At 46.6% G+C, this 17,410-nt stretch overlaps 1 protein-coding gene across 4 annotated transcripts in view; it reads left to right on the forward strand.

Moving 5' to 3' along the window:
• TFCP2L1 (transcription factor CP2 like 1) overlaps positions 1 to 17,410 on the forward strand; it is a 60,260-nt gene that overhangs the window by 19,626 nt on the left and 23,224 nt on the right. For all 4 annotated transcript variants that reach the window (XM_027082575.1, XM_027082577.1, XM_027082574.1 and 1 more), the window contains 2 exons: positions 16,357 to 16,433; positions 16,982 to 17,087. In XM_027082575.1, coding sequence (XP_026938376.1) covers positions 16,357 to 16,433; positions 16,982 to 17,087 — 183 coding nt within the window. The remainder of the gene's footprint in view (positions 1 to 16,356; positions 16,434 to 16,981; positions 17,088 to 17,410) is intronic.

A 17,410-nucleotide genomic window follows, 5' to 3' on the forward strand; every position in this document is an offset into this window, starting at 1 on the left:
TGAGTCACAGTTCTGACCTTATCTTAGAGATTTGCTTTTCTACCCTGTGCTGTCCTTTGTGCTACTAACTTACCTGTGCACACCCCTCCCACCTGTGTAGGAGGGTACCTGTTTCTCCACATCCTTACCTGGACTCTATATTATCAGCCTTTTGAATCTTTTCTAAGAGGCACAGAAAATAAGCTCCTGATTCTGATTTGCATTTCCTTCTTTTCCATCATGAGAAAATGAGTGAAACTGAGACAAGCCCTTTGCATTCCTTTTACTTTTTAAAAAACCGGCAGTTTATGTCCATCGCCCATTTTTCTCCTGCCCTTTTGCGTATCGAGCTGCAAGGACCATGGTATTAGGTTGAACCGAATGCAGTTACCATTTTATTTTGTTTTGTTTTTTTTTCATAAGTAATTGCTGCATTTTATTATTTATTTATTTCTTTAAACATCTTTATTGGGGTATAATTGCTTTACAATGGTGTGTTAGTTTCTGCTTTATAACAAAGTGTAAGTCGTCACGGGTTGCCGATCTGCAGTTTCACGTTATTCATTTTCATAGATTAAGGATTCAGTTTAGCAGGGTGGCTGGATAAAAGTTCATCGTGTAGAAAGTAGTGAATTTCCTGTGAACCAGCAACAACCAAGCGTAGAATGAAACAGGGAAAAGAGATAACCATTCCTAGTACTGAGAGCAAATCAAACAATTTTAGAAGATGCTAATCAAGTGTCTAGGGGTCTAGACACCCCGGATTCGGAATCAGCCAGCAGTGCCTACGAGCGTGGGTCCCAGTTACGTCTACCATTCCCCAGTTCTGGGTGGGGCTGGAGGATAGGAGCATTTTGCATTTTGGGGAACAAGGAGAGACTAATTGAGACTTAGTCTAAATTAGAACTCCTACTACTGCTAGTTCCTGCTTACTTTTTACCCATCTTTTCATAACGTGAACATCTTGTACGGTGATTGAAACCAGGCAATTGCATGGGCATGATTCTGTTACCTCTTCTGTGTCTTCATTTGAATTTTATCTGTTCCTCCACGATTGTCCTGTTTCTGTTCTGGGTTCCAATCCAGGATCCCACATGGCATTTTGTTGTTATATCTCCTCCAATCTGTGATAATTTCCCAGACTTTCTTCTTCTTCCATGACCTTCAGGCTTAAGAAGTGGTTACCGGTTATTTTGTAGCATGTCCCTCAATCTGGGTTTGTCTGATGTTTTTAGATGATGATGTTGAGATTATTGCCTTTCGGGGTTGAAGTGACGTGATGCCCCTGCCAGGGCATCATACTGGGGGATCATGACACCGATATGTCTTACTGCTGATGGCATTAACCTTAATGACTGAGGGGTGTCTGCCAGGCTTCTCTGCTGCACAGTTACAATGTTCCCCTTTGTAACTAATAAACATTCTGGGGAGGAGGAGATAATTCTTGCTACGTCTAGTAATTGAAATGCTACTGTAAGAAAGAGCTTTCTCTCCTCTACCACTAATTTATTTATTCACCTATTTATTATATCAGTATAGACTAGTGGAAATTTATTTTATTCTCTGTGTTGAAATTCAACACTATTGTTATCTATTTTGTTTCTGAAATTGTTCCAGTTGTGGCTGTTGGGAGATCCTTCAGATTGGCTCTTACGACGCTGTGACACACCTCCATCCTTTTTTTGAGCGTTTCCCCACTTATGGCACTGCAAGATGCTTACCGCAAGCTGAGCATCTTATGTTCTCCGGGCCCCCGCCCCGGAAACAACCCCTTCTTGAAGGGGTCTCCAGGATACGATGTCCTCTTCTGCTGTGGTACAGGCACACACATATTTACTGTCTTCTAAGTGTTTATTGGGGACTCGCTGTATACCAGGCACGGAGCCTAGTCCCTGGCTGTAGGTGGCCGCGAGGAGGTTAAGGCTCAAGGTCACACAGGTGATGGGCCGTCTGGATCAGGACTTGGGTGTGTGGCTTTGGACCAAAGCCTTGTGTGTGAGCGCTCTGTGTTACACACTTGCCGGAGACCCCACGTACGCGAGTGACAAGACAGACTACCCTTGCTGAAGACACTGTGGCCTTGCGTTTTCCCCGTCTGCCATTATCTTGGCACTGCTGGCGTCCAGCCGTCCGTTCCCTGAGAGGTAACGATGGCTTCCATTATGTTTTATGTGACATTAATTACCCAAAGCAGTAACTGTTGGAAAGTAAACAACCTGTAAATCTTGGCCGGCCCGGGCAGTTGCCTCCTGTTCTTGGGAACGCGGTGATCCGGGCAGGAGGCCCTGCGCTGGTTCCACTGGCTGGCCAGAGCTACGCTGCAGGGGCACCCGGTGGGCACGGCCCCGGGGCAGGTGGCTGGCAGGGCGGGGGTGTGTCTGTCTGCCCTGGGCACCCCCTCCCCCAGACAGTCCGGAAGAGAGTCAGGTAGCCTGGGGGCTTGTTCCAGCTGGGCTTCCTGGGACTGGGTGACCTTGAATGGCCTTGGGCTGCCAGGCTGCTCAGTGCTGGAGCAGTGGGGAGGGCATGCGGCACCCAGGACAGTGGCTGGGCCCCAGGGGAGGCTCTGCGCTTGTTGGTGGGAGGTGGTAGTTGCGATGGGCACTTTTTGAGCCCTTCCTCCCTGCCAGGCTGCAGGTGCATGATCTCATTTCCTCCCCACAAACCGCAAGAACATTTTGCACATGTAGAGAGTGATGTACAAAGAGGTTCAAGAACTTGCCCAGGACTTGGGAGGGTCTGACTCTACCCCAGTGTGTCTGCCCTGACCCCGCTCTCCTCCCCGCCGCCCGTCCTGGGCCAGGCCACAGGCCGCCGAGTCTTCGCCACTAACTTCGGTGTCACCTCGGGCACATCAGCAACTCCCTGGGCCAGGGTGTCCTTACCCCCAAAATGGACACAGGGATCCTGGAAGACAGGTTCTCCGGTGGCCGCCCAGAGAGACCTGCGGGTCTGACCTCGTCTGCCTGTGTCTGGTGGTCTGTTTATGGGACAAAGAACTGCTTTCCCCAATTGCCCCCCTGTCTGATTGGCTTTTGAGTGCCAGCCTGCTGCTAGAACTAAAAAATGCCAACCATCGTCACCGTGGTCATCTGTTATGTGCTTGGGACAGTATGAGGCACTACTCCCTCTTTTCTTTGTGTCGTTTTTTCAAAGTCACGTGGAATATATTCCTAGTTACTGCTGAAGATGTATACAATTTAAGAGGGAAGGGTCCTTCTCTATGCATTATTAGTTCCATGTATTTGGCTCACAAATATAGGGATATACGTACTGTAACATTTTAAAATAAAAGTATAATCATTGTGTACATATTATTCAGTGACTCGTTTTTTTCCCACTCGTGTGTGTGTGTGTGTGTGTGTGTGTGTGTGTGTGTGTGTTGGATTTTTTTCTGTCTATTGTGGATCTAGATCTGCTTAATTTTTTTTTTTTTTTGGTTTCCACTGTCTTTTTTTTTAAAGTATAGTTGATGTACAATATTATATAAGTTACAGGTGTACAGTATAGTGATTCACAGTTTTTAAAGGCTATACTCCATCTACAGTTATTATAAAATATTGGCTATATTCCCTGCGGTGTACAATATATCCTTGTAGCTTACTTTATACATATATAATCTTTTTTATTGAAGTATAGTTGATTTACAATATCATATTAGTTTCAGGTGTACAGGACAGAGATTCAGTAATACATATATATACATTCTTGTGTGTGTGTGTATATATATATATATATATATATATATATATATGTATATGTATATATTCCTCTTCAGATTCTTTTCCCTTATAGATTATTACAAAATCGTGAGCATCGTTCCCTGTGCTCTACAGTAGGTCCTTTACATATATAATCTTAATTTTAAAATTATTTTTTAACTCTTAACTTTTTCAAAGTGATTTTTTTCTTTTAATTTATTTTATTTATTTTTGGCTGCGTTGGGTCTTCATTGCTGCGCGAGGGCTTTCTCTAGTTGCAGCGAGCAGGGGCTACTCATCGTTGGCGGTGCACAGGCTTCTCATTGCGGTGGCTTCTCTCGTTGCGGGGCACAGGCTCTAGGGCGCAGGCTCAGTAGTTGTGGCACACGGGCTTAGTTGCTCCACGGCATGTGGGATCTTCCTGGACCAGGGCTCGAACCCAGGTCCCCTGCATTGGCAGGCGGATTCTTAGCCACTGCGCCACCAGGGAAGCCCCTCAAAGTGATTTTAAATTTCAAACTGTGGAAGAATCGAAAGGTTAGTATAATGAACTTCTCTGCACCCTTCACTAGATTCATCAGTATTTAATGTTTTGTCACATTTCCTTTATCTCTGTATTTTATATATATGTTTCCTCCCTGAATCATTTGAGAGTTAGTTGTAGACATCATACTCCTTTATCCTAACTACTTTAGCAGGTATTTCCTCAAAACAAGGCCATTCTCTTCTATAACCATATTTCCATGATCAAATTCAGGAAATTTAATACAATACCTTCACCTACCACACAGCCCTATTAAACTGGGCCAATGGTTCTGACACCGTCCTTTTCTGCAGTTTTTTGCCCCGATTCCAGGTCCAGTCCAGAACGATGCACTGTGCTTAGTTGTCCTTTCGTCTGGAGGATCCTCACCCTGTCTTTCACGACGTTGACATTTCGAAGAGTATCCAGGCCAGATGTGGGTTTGCCTGATGTTTCCTCATGACTAGATTCAGGCTGTGTACTTCAGGCAGGGATAGTTCGTGACCTTGTGTCCTGGCTACAGCATCTCCGGGGGCACACGATGCTGTCATCTGGTTAAGGGACAGGCCTCAATCTCTGTAACAGCCGCGTGCTCTTCCACAGCTTGGTCTCAACGTAATTGTTGACCATATAGTTCACTTTTTTGTTTGTGTGGTATTTTTTGTTTTGTTCTTTTTTTTTGACCATTTAGTTCGTTTTGTTTTTAGCCATAACAGTACTGCTGCATTGAATAGCCTCAGAGAAATAGTTTTTTAAAATTAATAATTAGTTGCTTTACAATGTTGTGTTAGTTTCTGCTGTATATGTATACATATATGGATACATATACATATATCCCCTCCTTCTAGATTTCCTTCCCATTTAGGTCACCACAGAGCATTGAGTAGAGTTCCCTGTGCTAAACAGTATGTTCTCATTAGTTATCTATTTGATACATAGTAGTGTATAAATGTCAATCCCAGTCTCCCAGTTCATCCCACCCTCCCCTCTTCCTCCCTTGGTAGGTATTCATACGTTTGTTCTTTACGTCTGTGTCTCTATTTTTGCTTTGCAAGTTCACCTGTATCGTTTTTCTAGATTCCACATATAAGCGTTACTAGGTGATATTTGTTTTTCTCTTTCTGACTTCACTCTGTATGACAGTCTCTAGGTCCATCCACGTCTCTGCAAATGGCACAGTTTCGTTCCTTTTTATGGCTGAGTAATATTCCATTGTATATATGTGCCACATCTTCTGTATCCACCCCTCTGTTGATGGACATTTAGGTTGCTTTCATGTCCTGGCTATTGTAAATAGTGCTGCTATGAACATTGGGGTGCATGTGTCTTTTTGTTTTTTTTTTTTTGCGGTACACGGGCCTCTCACTGTTGTGGCCTCTCCCGTTGTGGAGCACAGGCTCCGGACGCGCAGGCTCAGCGACCATGGCTCACGGGCCCAGCCGCTCCGCAGCATGTGGGATCTTCCCGGACCGGGGCACGAACCCGTGTCCCCTGCATCGGTAGGCAGACTCTCAACCACTGTGCCGCCAGGGAAGCCCGCGTGTGTCTTTTTGAATTATGGTTTTCTCTGGATACATGCCCAGGAGTGGGATTGATATATCATATGGTAGTTCCATTTTTGGTTTTTTAAGGAACCTCCATACTGTTTTCCATAGTGGCTATACCAATTTACATTCCCACCAACAGTGTAGGAGGGTTCCCTTCTCTCCACACCCTCTTCTGTGGACTAGAGTGCAGGAGATGGCATGGTTGGGTCAGAGGCTGTATGTGTTTGTAGTATTGATGGATATTGTCTAAAGGCTGTGACATCCCCTCTCCCACCTCTGACGTGTGAAAACCCATTTCCCCACATTTTGCCCTTGAGGGATGTTAGCAATCTGTTAAACGTTGGCCAGTCTGATAAACGAAACTGCCATTGCATTCTTTTCTTTTTTTTTTAAATAAATTTATTTATTTTATTTATTTATTTTTGGCTGCGTTGGGTCTTTGTTGTTGCGCGCGGGCTTTCTCTAGTTGCGGCGAGCGGGGGCTCCTCTTTGTTGCAGTGTGTGGGCTTCTCATTGCGGTGGCTTCTCTTGTTGCGGAGCACGGACTGTAGAGCGCAGGCTCAGTAGTTGTGGCACGTGGGCTCGGTAGTCGTGGCGCACAGGCTTAGTTGCTCTGCGGCATGTGGGATCTTCCTGGACCGGGGCTCGAACCTGTGTCCCCTGCATTGGCAGACAGATTCTTAGCCACTGCGCCACCAGGGAAGTCCGCGTTATTTTCATTTGGCCTGTCTTTGACCACTAAAGAGGTTAAACATCTTTGCATGTTCTTCTTGGTTTGGCTGACTAGTTCCAGCTCTGTTATTTGCTTTAGAGAATTCAATGTCAGATTCTGCAGCCATCAGTTAAAAACCTAAAACTTGTTAGTACTGTCCAAGGGGCTATGGGTGTGTGTGTGTGCGTGCGTGCATATCTAGTTCGGGTAAACTGGTAGCTGGCTTCTGAGAGCTCTGACTTAGCCATCAGGCAAGACAGCTGAGAGGCAAAGTTGCAAAGTGCTGAGAGAAGTTGGAAGGAAGAGGTGAACAGGCAGAGTGAAAATTATGTGAAAATTCAACTTTCAGTGTCCATAAAAAGTTTGACTGGAACCCAGCCGTCCCCGTTCATTCATATGCTGTCTGTGGCTGCTTCCTCATTACAGTGACTAAGCTGGGGAGTTGTGACAGGTCTTATGGCCCACATGGCTGAAAATAGTTACTGCCCGGCCCTTCTTGGAGAAAGTTTGCTGATGCCTGGGCTGGAAGACATTGGTTATTGTGGGTTACACGAGGGAAGAGGGGGTGAAGCTCGGTGTGCTGAGCCCCTGCCTGTGCCGGGTACCACATAGAGAGCTGCACTTGTGCATTTTATTTAAAACCTCCCTGAAAGAGTCTTCTCTTCCTTTCCCATGTGCTCCTTGCCCTCTTCCCCCATTCTGCCCCTCCCTGCGTGGGGTGGAAGCAGGAAGGTCAGCGAGGGGGCGGGCAGTGGGAGGTTGCGCAAGAGGGAAGCTTCCATCCCCCTTTGAGTGGCGTCAGGGCCCTTTGGACAAAGTCTAAGCCACTCTTCCCGGTGGTGACCCGGGCTCCCCACCGAGCCTCAGCCCAGCTGAGGGGCCCACACCCCTCCCCACAGGCTAAAGCTGGAGCCCTAAAGTGGGAGAGGGTCACCGAGCTCTGCTGGCCTCTGCAGCTCCAGGGCTAGTGGGGTGCCGGACAGGATCACTGGAGGAAATCCAGGGCCGTAAGGGCTCTGTCAAGGCTGTGGGAAGTCCACACCAGCAGTAGGGCTCCCCTGCTGTGCTGTTGATGGCCTCGTCGCAGGGGAGCCTCTGAGCAGGGGACCTCCTGTGCGCCACTGTGTGCTGGGTGTGTCTTCAAACTTACATCAGCCCGCTGCGTTAACCACCAATACTGTCCACATTTTTGGAGTCATTTACCCATTACAAAGTCGTGGGCCCAGAGGGGAGTCTGGGCTCCAAACCTGGGTGCTAACGAGATCCCCATGGTAATCGTACGGGTCTGTAGAACGCTGGCAGCTGCATAGCTGTACAGTGTTGACCATGACTTTATTTAATTATGGTATATGATTATGATTTTCAGTATGCAGACGTGACGCGCACTTGAAAAAATTAAGTTGAAGTGAGTGGATTAAATAAAATAGGCTCACATTGGCAGCAACATGGTTGGACCTAGAGATGATCATACAAAGTGAAGTAAGTCAGAGACAGACAGATATCATGTGGTATCACTTACGTGCGGAACCTAAAATACGACACAATTGAACTTATCTGTGAAACAGACTCACAGATGTAGAGAACAGACCTGTGGTTGCTAAGGGAGAGGGGGGTGGGGGAGGGATGGATTGGGAGTTTGGGATTAGCAGATACAAACTTATATACAGGATGGGTAAACAACAAGGTCCTACTGTAGAGCACAGGGAACTATATTCAATATCCTGTGATAAAGCATAATGGAAAAGAACATGAAAAAGAATATATATATATGTGTATAACTGCATCACTTTGCTGTACAGCAGAAACTAACACAACATTTATTTCAATAAAATAAAAAAAAATAGGCTCGTTACACTGCGGGTGGTTTTGAATTTCAGTGGCAAAATGGTGGGGACGGTGTGTGAATGCGTATGGCGAATGCAACCCCTGCTAGTGTCTCGGGCTGTCCTGCACCCAGCGTGTCACTGGCACGGGGGAGGGGGGAGGGGGCTGGTGTGCAATGGTTGCTCAGCAATGGAGCCCAGGAGATCCTCCCTCTAAGGCAGGGCTGGGGAGTTGGAACCCACAACCAGAATGCAGTGCAGAATGACAGCCAGCTCCAAGAGTGCTTCCTCCATTGAATTATTTTTTATGCGAGAGAAATACTAGTTGACCCTTGAACTTGAACAACATGGATTTGGACTGTGCGGGTCCACTTATACACAAGATTGAATTCTTTTCAATAGCAAATACTACAGCACTACACAGTCCGAGGTTGGCGGAGCCCAGGGACGCAGAGGAACGGCAGATCTGCCCTGAGGGTCTGTGCCCCTGACCCCCACGTTGTTCTAGGGTCAACTATTTTTTTTTTTAATTTATTTATTTTTGGCTGTGTTGGATCTTCGTTGCGGTGCAGGGACTTCTCATTGCGGTGGTTTCTCTTGTAGCGGAGCACAGGCTCTAGGTGCACGGGCTTCAGTAGTTGTGGCACTCGGGCTCAGTAGTTGTGGCTCGCAGGCTGTGGGCTCTAGAGCACAGGCTCAGTAGTGGTGGTGCATGGGCTTAGTTGCTCTGTGGCATGTAGGATCTTCCCGGACCAGGGCTCGAACCCGTGTTCCCTGCATTGGCAGGTGGATTCTTAACCACTGCACCACCAGGGAAGCCCGGGTCAACTGTATTTTAATTTCAGATCGACTGAATGCTCTAGAGAATAAGAGAACAAATATTCATGTGCCCAATGCGGTGTTTGCAACCTTGCCAAGTTTGCTTCTGATTTTACCTGTTTCTAATCCTGTTGCCTTTCCTCCCAGAAGCAAAACCATCGCTGTGAAGTTGGTGGTCCCTCTGCACACGCTTAAATTTTTACTCCTTTATGCATACTTCACCATAAAAGCGACCAGTATTTTCCCTGTCTCCAAACTTTATATAAGTGGTCTCATAGACATCACTGTGCCCCTTTTTTTGTTTAATAGTATGTTTCTGAGATTTCTCCATGTTGATCCATGCCTCTGGAGGGCTCATTTTAAGTGCTGTGTGCTCTTCCGTTCTAAGTCCCATAATAGAATTAATGTGTCTTTCTCCTGTGGCTGGATATAGGTTGGTGACAATTTCTCACTGCAATGAGCAATGCCACAGTGGGCAATTTTTATCTAAGTCTCCCAGTGCATATCAAGTACTTCCTTAGGATGTGCCTCTAGAATTGGTGTGCTTGACGGGGGGCTTGTGTGTCTTTAGCCTAACTCTTTTTTTTGGGGGGGAAGGGAGGCAAACTATGGTCCCAATGGTTATATCAGTGTAACACTTCCATCAGCAGTGCCGTAGAGCCCATTCTCCACAGGCTCATCCACACTTGCTACTGTCAAGCTGAAATTTTTGTCCCTCGGACAGATGTTAGATAGTATCTTATTTTACTTTACCGTATCCTGTTTTCTTGTACCGTCCGGCACATCTTTCCATGTGTTTGTTGACCTTCTTCTGTTTCCATAGGGTGACCATATGCCCCAGTTTGCTAGGTCATTTCCCACTGATAGGGACTGTGTAAATATTAACAGCACCCCTGGTATTTTCAGAAGTTTCTCAATATAAATTTTAACACAGATTTTCTTATGTTTTATAAAGGACATAATTTTTCTTTTGTGTATTTGTTTCTTGTTTAAGAAATCCTTTCCTACCCCATGGTCATAAAGTAGTCTCCTATTTTCTTTAGAAATGTTAAGGTTTTGCTTTTATTTTATGGTTTTCATCCACCTAGAATTAATTTATTATGTGTGATGTGAGGTATGGATTTATTTTTCCATATGGATAACCGGTTATCTCAAACTCTTGAAAAGTCTGTCTTTTTTTTAAAAGCACTGCTACATAGATCAAGTTTCCTGGAATCTAAAGGTTTATTTCTGGGCTCTTTTACATTGTTCTATTTGTCCTCACACCAAAAATGTCATGGTTTTAGCTATTGTCACGTTATAATATGTTCAGGGTATTTTATATTATTACTTTAAAAATTATTTTATTGAAGTCTACTTGATTTACAGTGTTGTGTTAATTTCTGCTGTACAGCGAAGTGATTCAGTTATGCACATATGTGTATATATATATATACATTCTTTTTCATAATGGTTTATCACAGGATATTAAATATAGTTCCCTGTGCTATGCAAAGTATTTTATTTTATTTTTTAACATCTTTATTGGAGTATAATTGCTTTACAATGGTGTGTTAGTTCCTGCTTTATAACAAAGTGAATCAGCTATACATAGACATATATCCCCTTGTTCTCTTTTTTATTTTATTTTATTTTTCTATGTTTTGGCCACGTCTCGCAGAAGGTGGGATCATGGTTCCCCCACCAGGATCGAACCTGTGCCCCCTGAAGTGGAAGCGTCGAGTCTTAACAACTGGACCTCCAGGGAAGTCCCTATACAGAGTATTTTAAAGGGAATAGGAACATGTCTTTCAGGGAGACTCGTTTATCATGAGGAAATGATACGCTACAGAATGGTCACATATACATCAGATTTCTAAGGCCCATCTTGGTTCAGAGAACTGAGGTCCTGGGCCTTAGGAATTTGAGCCTTAAAAGAAAGGGGAGGGTTTAGGCGGATGGAACAGGGTCATGAAATAAGACAAATATCAAGAAATTCAGGAGGAATATAACAGACGGATTCCTTGAATATTAGAACCAGAAGGGAACTTCTGAAGCCACCAGACACCGTGCGGAGTAGCTTGGCTAAGTGACCAGTCTTTGGAGCCCGGCAGAGCTGGGTTTGATCTTCCACAAGATACTTAACCTCTCTGGATCTTAATGTCCTCATCTATAAAACAAGAGCAATAATGGGTTTTCCTCATAAGATTGTTGAGAGGGCTGAATGAAATAATGCTCACGAGGGCTTAGCAATGTCCCGACACAGAGCTAGATGACAACTAAGTGATTGTTTACTTATTTATTATCCTGTTCCCTTGATTCTAAGACCAACATGTTTTCCTTGTCCCACATTTCACAATTCTGAAATTACAACAGGCTTTACTCTCATTTTCTGTAGTGATTTATTTATCCTTCTGGATTATTATTTTTTTTTCCAGAAGTTCAAAATCTTTTCATTTTATTTCAGATTTTTAAAGTCATGTTTGTTTGTTTTTTAAACATCTTTATTGGAGTACAGTTGCTTTACAATGGTGTGTTTGTTTCTGCTGTATAACAAAGTGCATCAGCTATACATAGACATATATCCCCATCTCTCCTCCCTCTTGCTATCCTTCCGGCTTATTGTTTAAGGTGTAGGAGACAGAGGATTTTACAGACAAGGAAATGGAGTCAACGTGCTTTATCCGGGGTCAGGGAACAAGTCGAATTGGTCATCCTAAGAATCCCCTTTATTTCTAGTCCTAAAGGGGAGAAGGAAGGAGGAAAAAAATACCATCTCGACCGGGGATGGAACTCATGGGGCGCTTTATATGCCACCAGATGCTGGGGGCAAACTTTAACCAGAATGGAACCAGATGCCTTCCAGAAAGGCGACGTTGAGAGAGAGCCTTCTGCCCAGCAGACAACACCCACCAGGTTAGCTGGGGCCAAGTTTCTGCTCCTGGCTCTATCACTGATTAGCTGTGTGAGATTGCTCAAGTCAGGCAACCTCTCTGAGCCTCTGCTTCCTTCTGTCAGGTGGGGCTCATAATCTAAACTGCACTGTTGATTCAGGTGAGTTAATACCTGGGCACACTTTGCTGCTGGGTAAGCACCCAGTGAATGGAAGCTGTTAGGTGTTCCCTAAAGGCACGTCTCTCAGGGCCACCTCCCGACTACAGTTTTGCTTGGGGTTACTTTTCTCATTCATTCTTCCCTCAACTGTAGAAATCCTGCCCACTCTTCAGAGTTTATCGCCAAGTGTTATTTTCTTATTCAGACCCTTCCTCCCCACCTCCCCCTCTGGATCTCTGTTGTTTCTTATTTGTTTTCTTTTCTAAAAATTTTTAAATTTAATTTTTCTTTTATATTGGCGTACAGTTGATTTACAATGTGTTAGTTTCAGGTGTACAGCAAAGTGATTCAGTTATACCTATACGCATATCCGTTCTTTTTCAGATTCTTTTCCCTTACAGGTTGTCACAGAATATTGAGTAGGGGTCCCTGTGCTATACAGTATGTCCTCATTGGTTATCTGTTTTATGTATAGCGTGTATATGTTAATCCCAAACTCCTAATTTATCCCTCCCCACCTTTCCCCTTTGGTAACCATACGTTTGTTTTCTATGTCTGTGGGTCTATTTCTGTCTTGTAAATAAGTTTATTTGTATCCTTTTCATAGGTTCCACATATGAGTGATATCATATGGTATTTGTGTTTCTCTGTCTGACTTGCTTCACTCAGTGTGATCGTCTCTAGGGTTCGCCATATGCCGGTTCTGTTTGAAGATTGCCAACCCTTTGAGGGCGGGAGGCTGTCTTGCTTTTGCCAACCCTGTAGTTTTAGCACAGAACATCGAGTCCCTCCGGCGTCCAACAGTACAGTGGTGAGCAAAACAGACACAGCCCTGGGCCTTGACAGAGCCCGCTTTCCTCAGCTCCCACCTATGCCCTGAGGTGATGCCGGCCAAGGAGAGAGATGTCCATGTCCCCCGGGTCAATTCAGCCGTCCTGACCTTGCTCATCAGCCCGTGTGTCACTGGAGATGCTGCTGCTGCGCTGGGTGCGAGGGGGCTGGGGAGGTGTGTTGGCGCCTTGGCGGGCCGAATGGGGAGGGAGGCCGGGCGTCTGTCTGAGGCCTCAGCAGGGCGGGTGCAGAGTGGCTGGGGGGTTCCGTGAGGAAGGGAGATGCGGTGGGGAAGCAGGGCGGCAGGTCTGTGCTGCTGGTGGAGGAGGCCGGGACCCTGGGCCTACAGCCACATTAGTAGCTCTGTTCCCTGAGTGGCCACCTGTGATGCTCACGTCCGGGGACTGCTCTGCGCGGAACGGGAGGTGTCGCCTGCCGGGCCTGAGCTGAGCTTGCCCTGCAGAGCCTGGGGTCAGTGTTCATGGGGCCCTGGGGCGCCCGTAAACCCACGGTAATGACCATCTGGGCCTTGGGCCTCATGCCAGAGCTGGCTGCATTCTTCCTGGGGGAAGGTGGAGGACACTGGAAAAACCAGTTTAGGGTGTGTGAGGCTCCATTGCCTGTCGCTATCAAGGGAGTGTTGGCTCCGGAGCCCGGAAACGTGTGAAAAATCTGGGTTTTTCAGAAAGGTACAAGTGTCGATTCAGGTCAGTGAGACCCTTAGGAACTGGCACGTGAGCAGGCCAAGAGTTTGGGGTCCATGCCTTTTCCTTCTGATGGAACGTGCCCAGCAGCGCGACCTGAGTGGTGCCGGGGCCTGATGTGTCTTTCTGGTTTTCACTCGTCCTGGCAGCCGGGCTGGCGAAAGCCGGATGGACGGGTCCCACCTTCCTGAGCAGGGGGCTTCACCGAGTGGGCACCTCTGAGCCAGCCAGCGTCGTGTCCACGCCCACGGCACCGTGTCCCCAGGATTGCGCGGCGTTTGGCGTGTGGTTGTGTGCTCAGCAAATGCTTGGAACGAATGACTGAACTTCGTAGTCTCTGCCTGCTCTGTTATGCACTGCACGACTGAGTGTATTAGTTTCCTGGGGTTGCTTTAACAGAAGGACCGCAAACACGTTGGCTTGACACACACAGCAGAAGTTTATTCTCTCACAGTTCTGGAGACCAGAAGTCAGAAATCCCCCAGGGCTGTGGTCCCCGTGGGGACTCTTTAGCGGAGAATCCGTTCTTTGCATCTTCCAGCTTTGGGTGGCTCCGGGCATTCCTTGGCTTGTGGCTGCATCAATCCCATCTCTGCTCCTGTGGTCACCTTGCCTCCTCTTTTCCCTGTGTGTCCTCTTATAAGGACACTTGTCATTGGATGGAGGGACCTCCAGGACAAACCAGGATAATTCCTCGTCTCAAGATCCTTAACTTAAATTTCATCTGCAAAGACTCTTTCCAAATAGAAGGTAACATTCACAGGTTCTGGAGATTAGGGTATGGACATATCTTTTGGGGGACTACAATTTAACCCACTCCAGGGAGTCTTAATATTTTTCTTTTTTTTTGTTTTGTCTTTCTTGTTTGTTTGTTTTAATATTTTTCTAATCATTGCTTTTCTAGACATATTAAAGCTGTTAACCACTGGATTTGTGCTGCTCCTAGTTTGCTGTTTGCACTTACGATATAGATGTATATATATCTGCATCTGTATCTGTATCTTTATCAGATTTCTCTTTCCCATTGATTTTGGGTTCAGAAAGTCCTTCCCTATTGAGTCGTCATTCACATTAAAACAAAACCTTAGGAAATTATTTATTTTTTTTTAACATCTTTATTGGAGTATAATTGCTTTACAATGGTGTGTAAGTTTCTGCTTTATAACAAAGTCAATCAGTTATACATATACATATGTTCCCATATCTCTTCCCTCTTGCGTCTCCCTCCCTCCCACCCTCCCTATCCCACCCCTCCAGGTGGTCACAAAGCACCGAGCTGATCTCCCTGTGCTATGTGGCTGCTTCCCACTAGCTATCTACCTTACGTTTGTTAGTGTGTATATGTCCATGCCACTCTCTCTCGCCCTGTCACAGCTCGCCCTTCCCCCTCCCCATATCCTCAAGTCCATTCTCCAGTAGGTCTGTGTCTTTATTCCAGGAAATTAGTTTTTTAATCCAGTGGTAACTTGGATTAAACCTGCAAAACCCAGGGAAACCTGCGTGAGGTCTGGAGTTCAGTTAATTGTACTGTGCCATGGTCAGTTTCGATAATGTACCGTAGTGACCTCAGATGCCATCACCGGGGGAAGCTGGGGTTGACACTCAGGACCTTTCTGTACTATTTTTGTAACTTCTTGTGAGTGTATCATTATTTTAAAAAATTTTTAAATTTTTGATTAGATTTACCAAGAACAAGATTTACGAATTTTGATTAGATTTACCAAGAACAATTATGAGATCATTTGTTCTCTCTTATTTGTAAAGCATCCTTTATGAAGCTCTGATGTATGCTAAGCTGTTGTAGCGTTGTGGTTGAATTTACTTAGTTTGGAAAAAGTTGATACCATTTGCTAGGTGGTCTTCCCCTCTAGGAATGTGGCATATCCTATTTTTTCAAGCTATATTTTATTTTCCAATAAAATATGTGTCGTTTTCTTCAGGTTATTTGCAGGTCCTTTAAAGTTTGGGGTGGTTCTTATGGACGGATGTTTCCTCCATTTACATTCTTTCACCGGCTCGTGCTGGTTACATGTCCCCAAATAGAATCCCCACACCCTTTCAAATACATGAAATTCTTTTAACTTGAGAAAATGCATTTCATTCTGCAATTAGAGACAATGTTTAACAGGCTTTTATTCGTTCCTTTAAACCTGCTCTCAGGAAGGGTCCGGTCGGTTATTTAATGGAGATTTAAGTATCTGTGTTCTCCATCCGAGTGTATAGGGGGTGTTCTTCATAAAGAAATATGAAGTCGTGGACTTCCCTGGTGGTCCAGTGGTTAAGACTCCGCGCTTCCACTGCAGAGGGCACGGGTTCGATCCCTGGTCAGGGAAGTTCTGCAAGCCGTGGTGAGGCCGAAAGAAAACAGAAAAAAGAAATACGAAGTTGTGTTCTGTAAATTGAACGCTAAGTGTGTTGTTTTCGATTCTATGTCTTTGAACATCGTAGAGGTGCTCTCTCTCTCCAGGGGTCACGCGCGTTTCCTTGGGAGCCCCAGGCGCCTCTCCAGGCCGCATGGACAAACTCAGAGCATGATCTGAGCTGTCCGTGGCCTTTGTTCTCTGCTTTGGTCCCTGGGGCCGTGAGGCCTGGGTGGGGCCCTGAGGGTGTCGAGAAGACCTCTAGCTGGGGGAGTCCCAAATTTGAAGCCAGAAATGGAAAATGTCCTATTATCCCCCCTCCAGGTCAGTCTTATGAAATCCGACTGCTGGAGAATCGGAAGCTGGGAGATTTTCAGGATCTGAACACAAAATATGTGAAGGTGAGGCTGCCAGCTGTGCCCTTTCTGGGCTCCTGAGGGTGCACTGTCGGGGTCCCAGCACCTGGGCTTGTGGCGGGAGTGCCTGGGAGGTTTGGGGAAAGCTCCAGGGACAGAGGTGGGCTCCTGGTCCCTGGAGTGTGTTGTCTAAGGGGCCTCGGGCGGGCCGGCAGCATTGGGAGCTAGAGGGACGTGGGCTGATGGACTGGGCGCTGGGTTGGACAGACTCGGCTTCCAGCCTGGCTTTGCCTCTTCCCAGCCTTTTCTGAGCGTCAGTTTACTCATCTGTGCAGAAGGGTTTGTAGAGGACCCACGTGTGCAGAGCGCTTAGCAACCCTGGAAAGAAGGGCAGCACTTGTGTTCGTGCCGGCATTCATATTGTTGGGGTTCTGGGAGGGGTGCGGGGAGGAAGCCTCCAGGCAGCTCCAGGCCTTGGAGGGCAGGAGGTGTGTCTGTCTTGGGGATGGTTGAGGGCAGGTTCCTTGTGGGTCCCTCTCAGGACTCACCCTCAGCTGTCCCTTACTGCCACCCCTGCCCCTCCCCCCGCCCAGAGCATCATCCGCGTGGTGTTCCACGACCGGCGGCTACAGTACACGGAGCACCAACAGCTGGAGGGCTGGCGGTGGAGCCGGCCCGGGGACCGCATCCTGGACATCGGTGAGTCTCCCGGGCCAGGAGGGAGAGGCCGACGGAGCTCCAGGCACACGGGGGTCCTTCCTGGGTGCCTTCCGGACCCAGGCCTGTCCAGGGCATCTTGGCGCACTTTTGCCTTGTGTGAAACCCCACAGGAGCTGGTGGAGGTGACCGTGCCACCAGGCCTACCCTCGGGGGTTCACCTTTTGTGGGGGCCTGGGATGGGGTGGCACGCGGGATTCAAGGACCTGCCGTCAGGGAGTGAGAAGCAGGGAAAGCTTTGCAGAAAGACCCTGCCTTAAAGGGTCATGATGAGTGATGAAGGGCCGGGGGGGCCTCACAGAGAG

This window comes from Aethalodelphis obliquidens, unplaced genomic scaffold, assembly GCF_003676395.1.
Source record: "Aethalodelphis obliquidens isolate GAN/ISIS:26980383/991018 unplaced genomic scaffold, ASM367639v1 scaffold47, whole genome shotgun sequence".
In the NCBI taxonomy this organism is placed as follows: domain Eukaryota; kingdom Metazoa; phylum Chordata; class Mammalia; order Artiodactyla; family Delphinidae; genus Aethalodelphis; species Aethalodelphis obliquidens.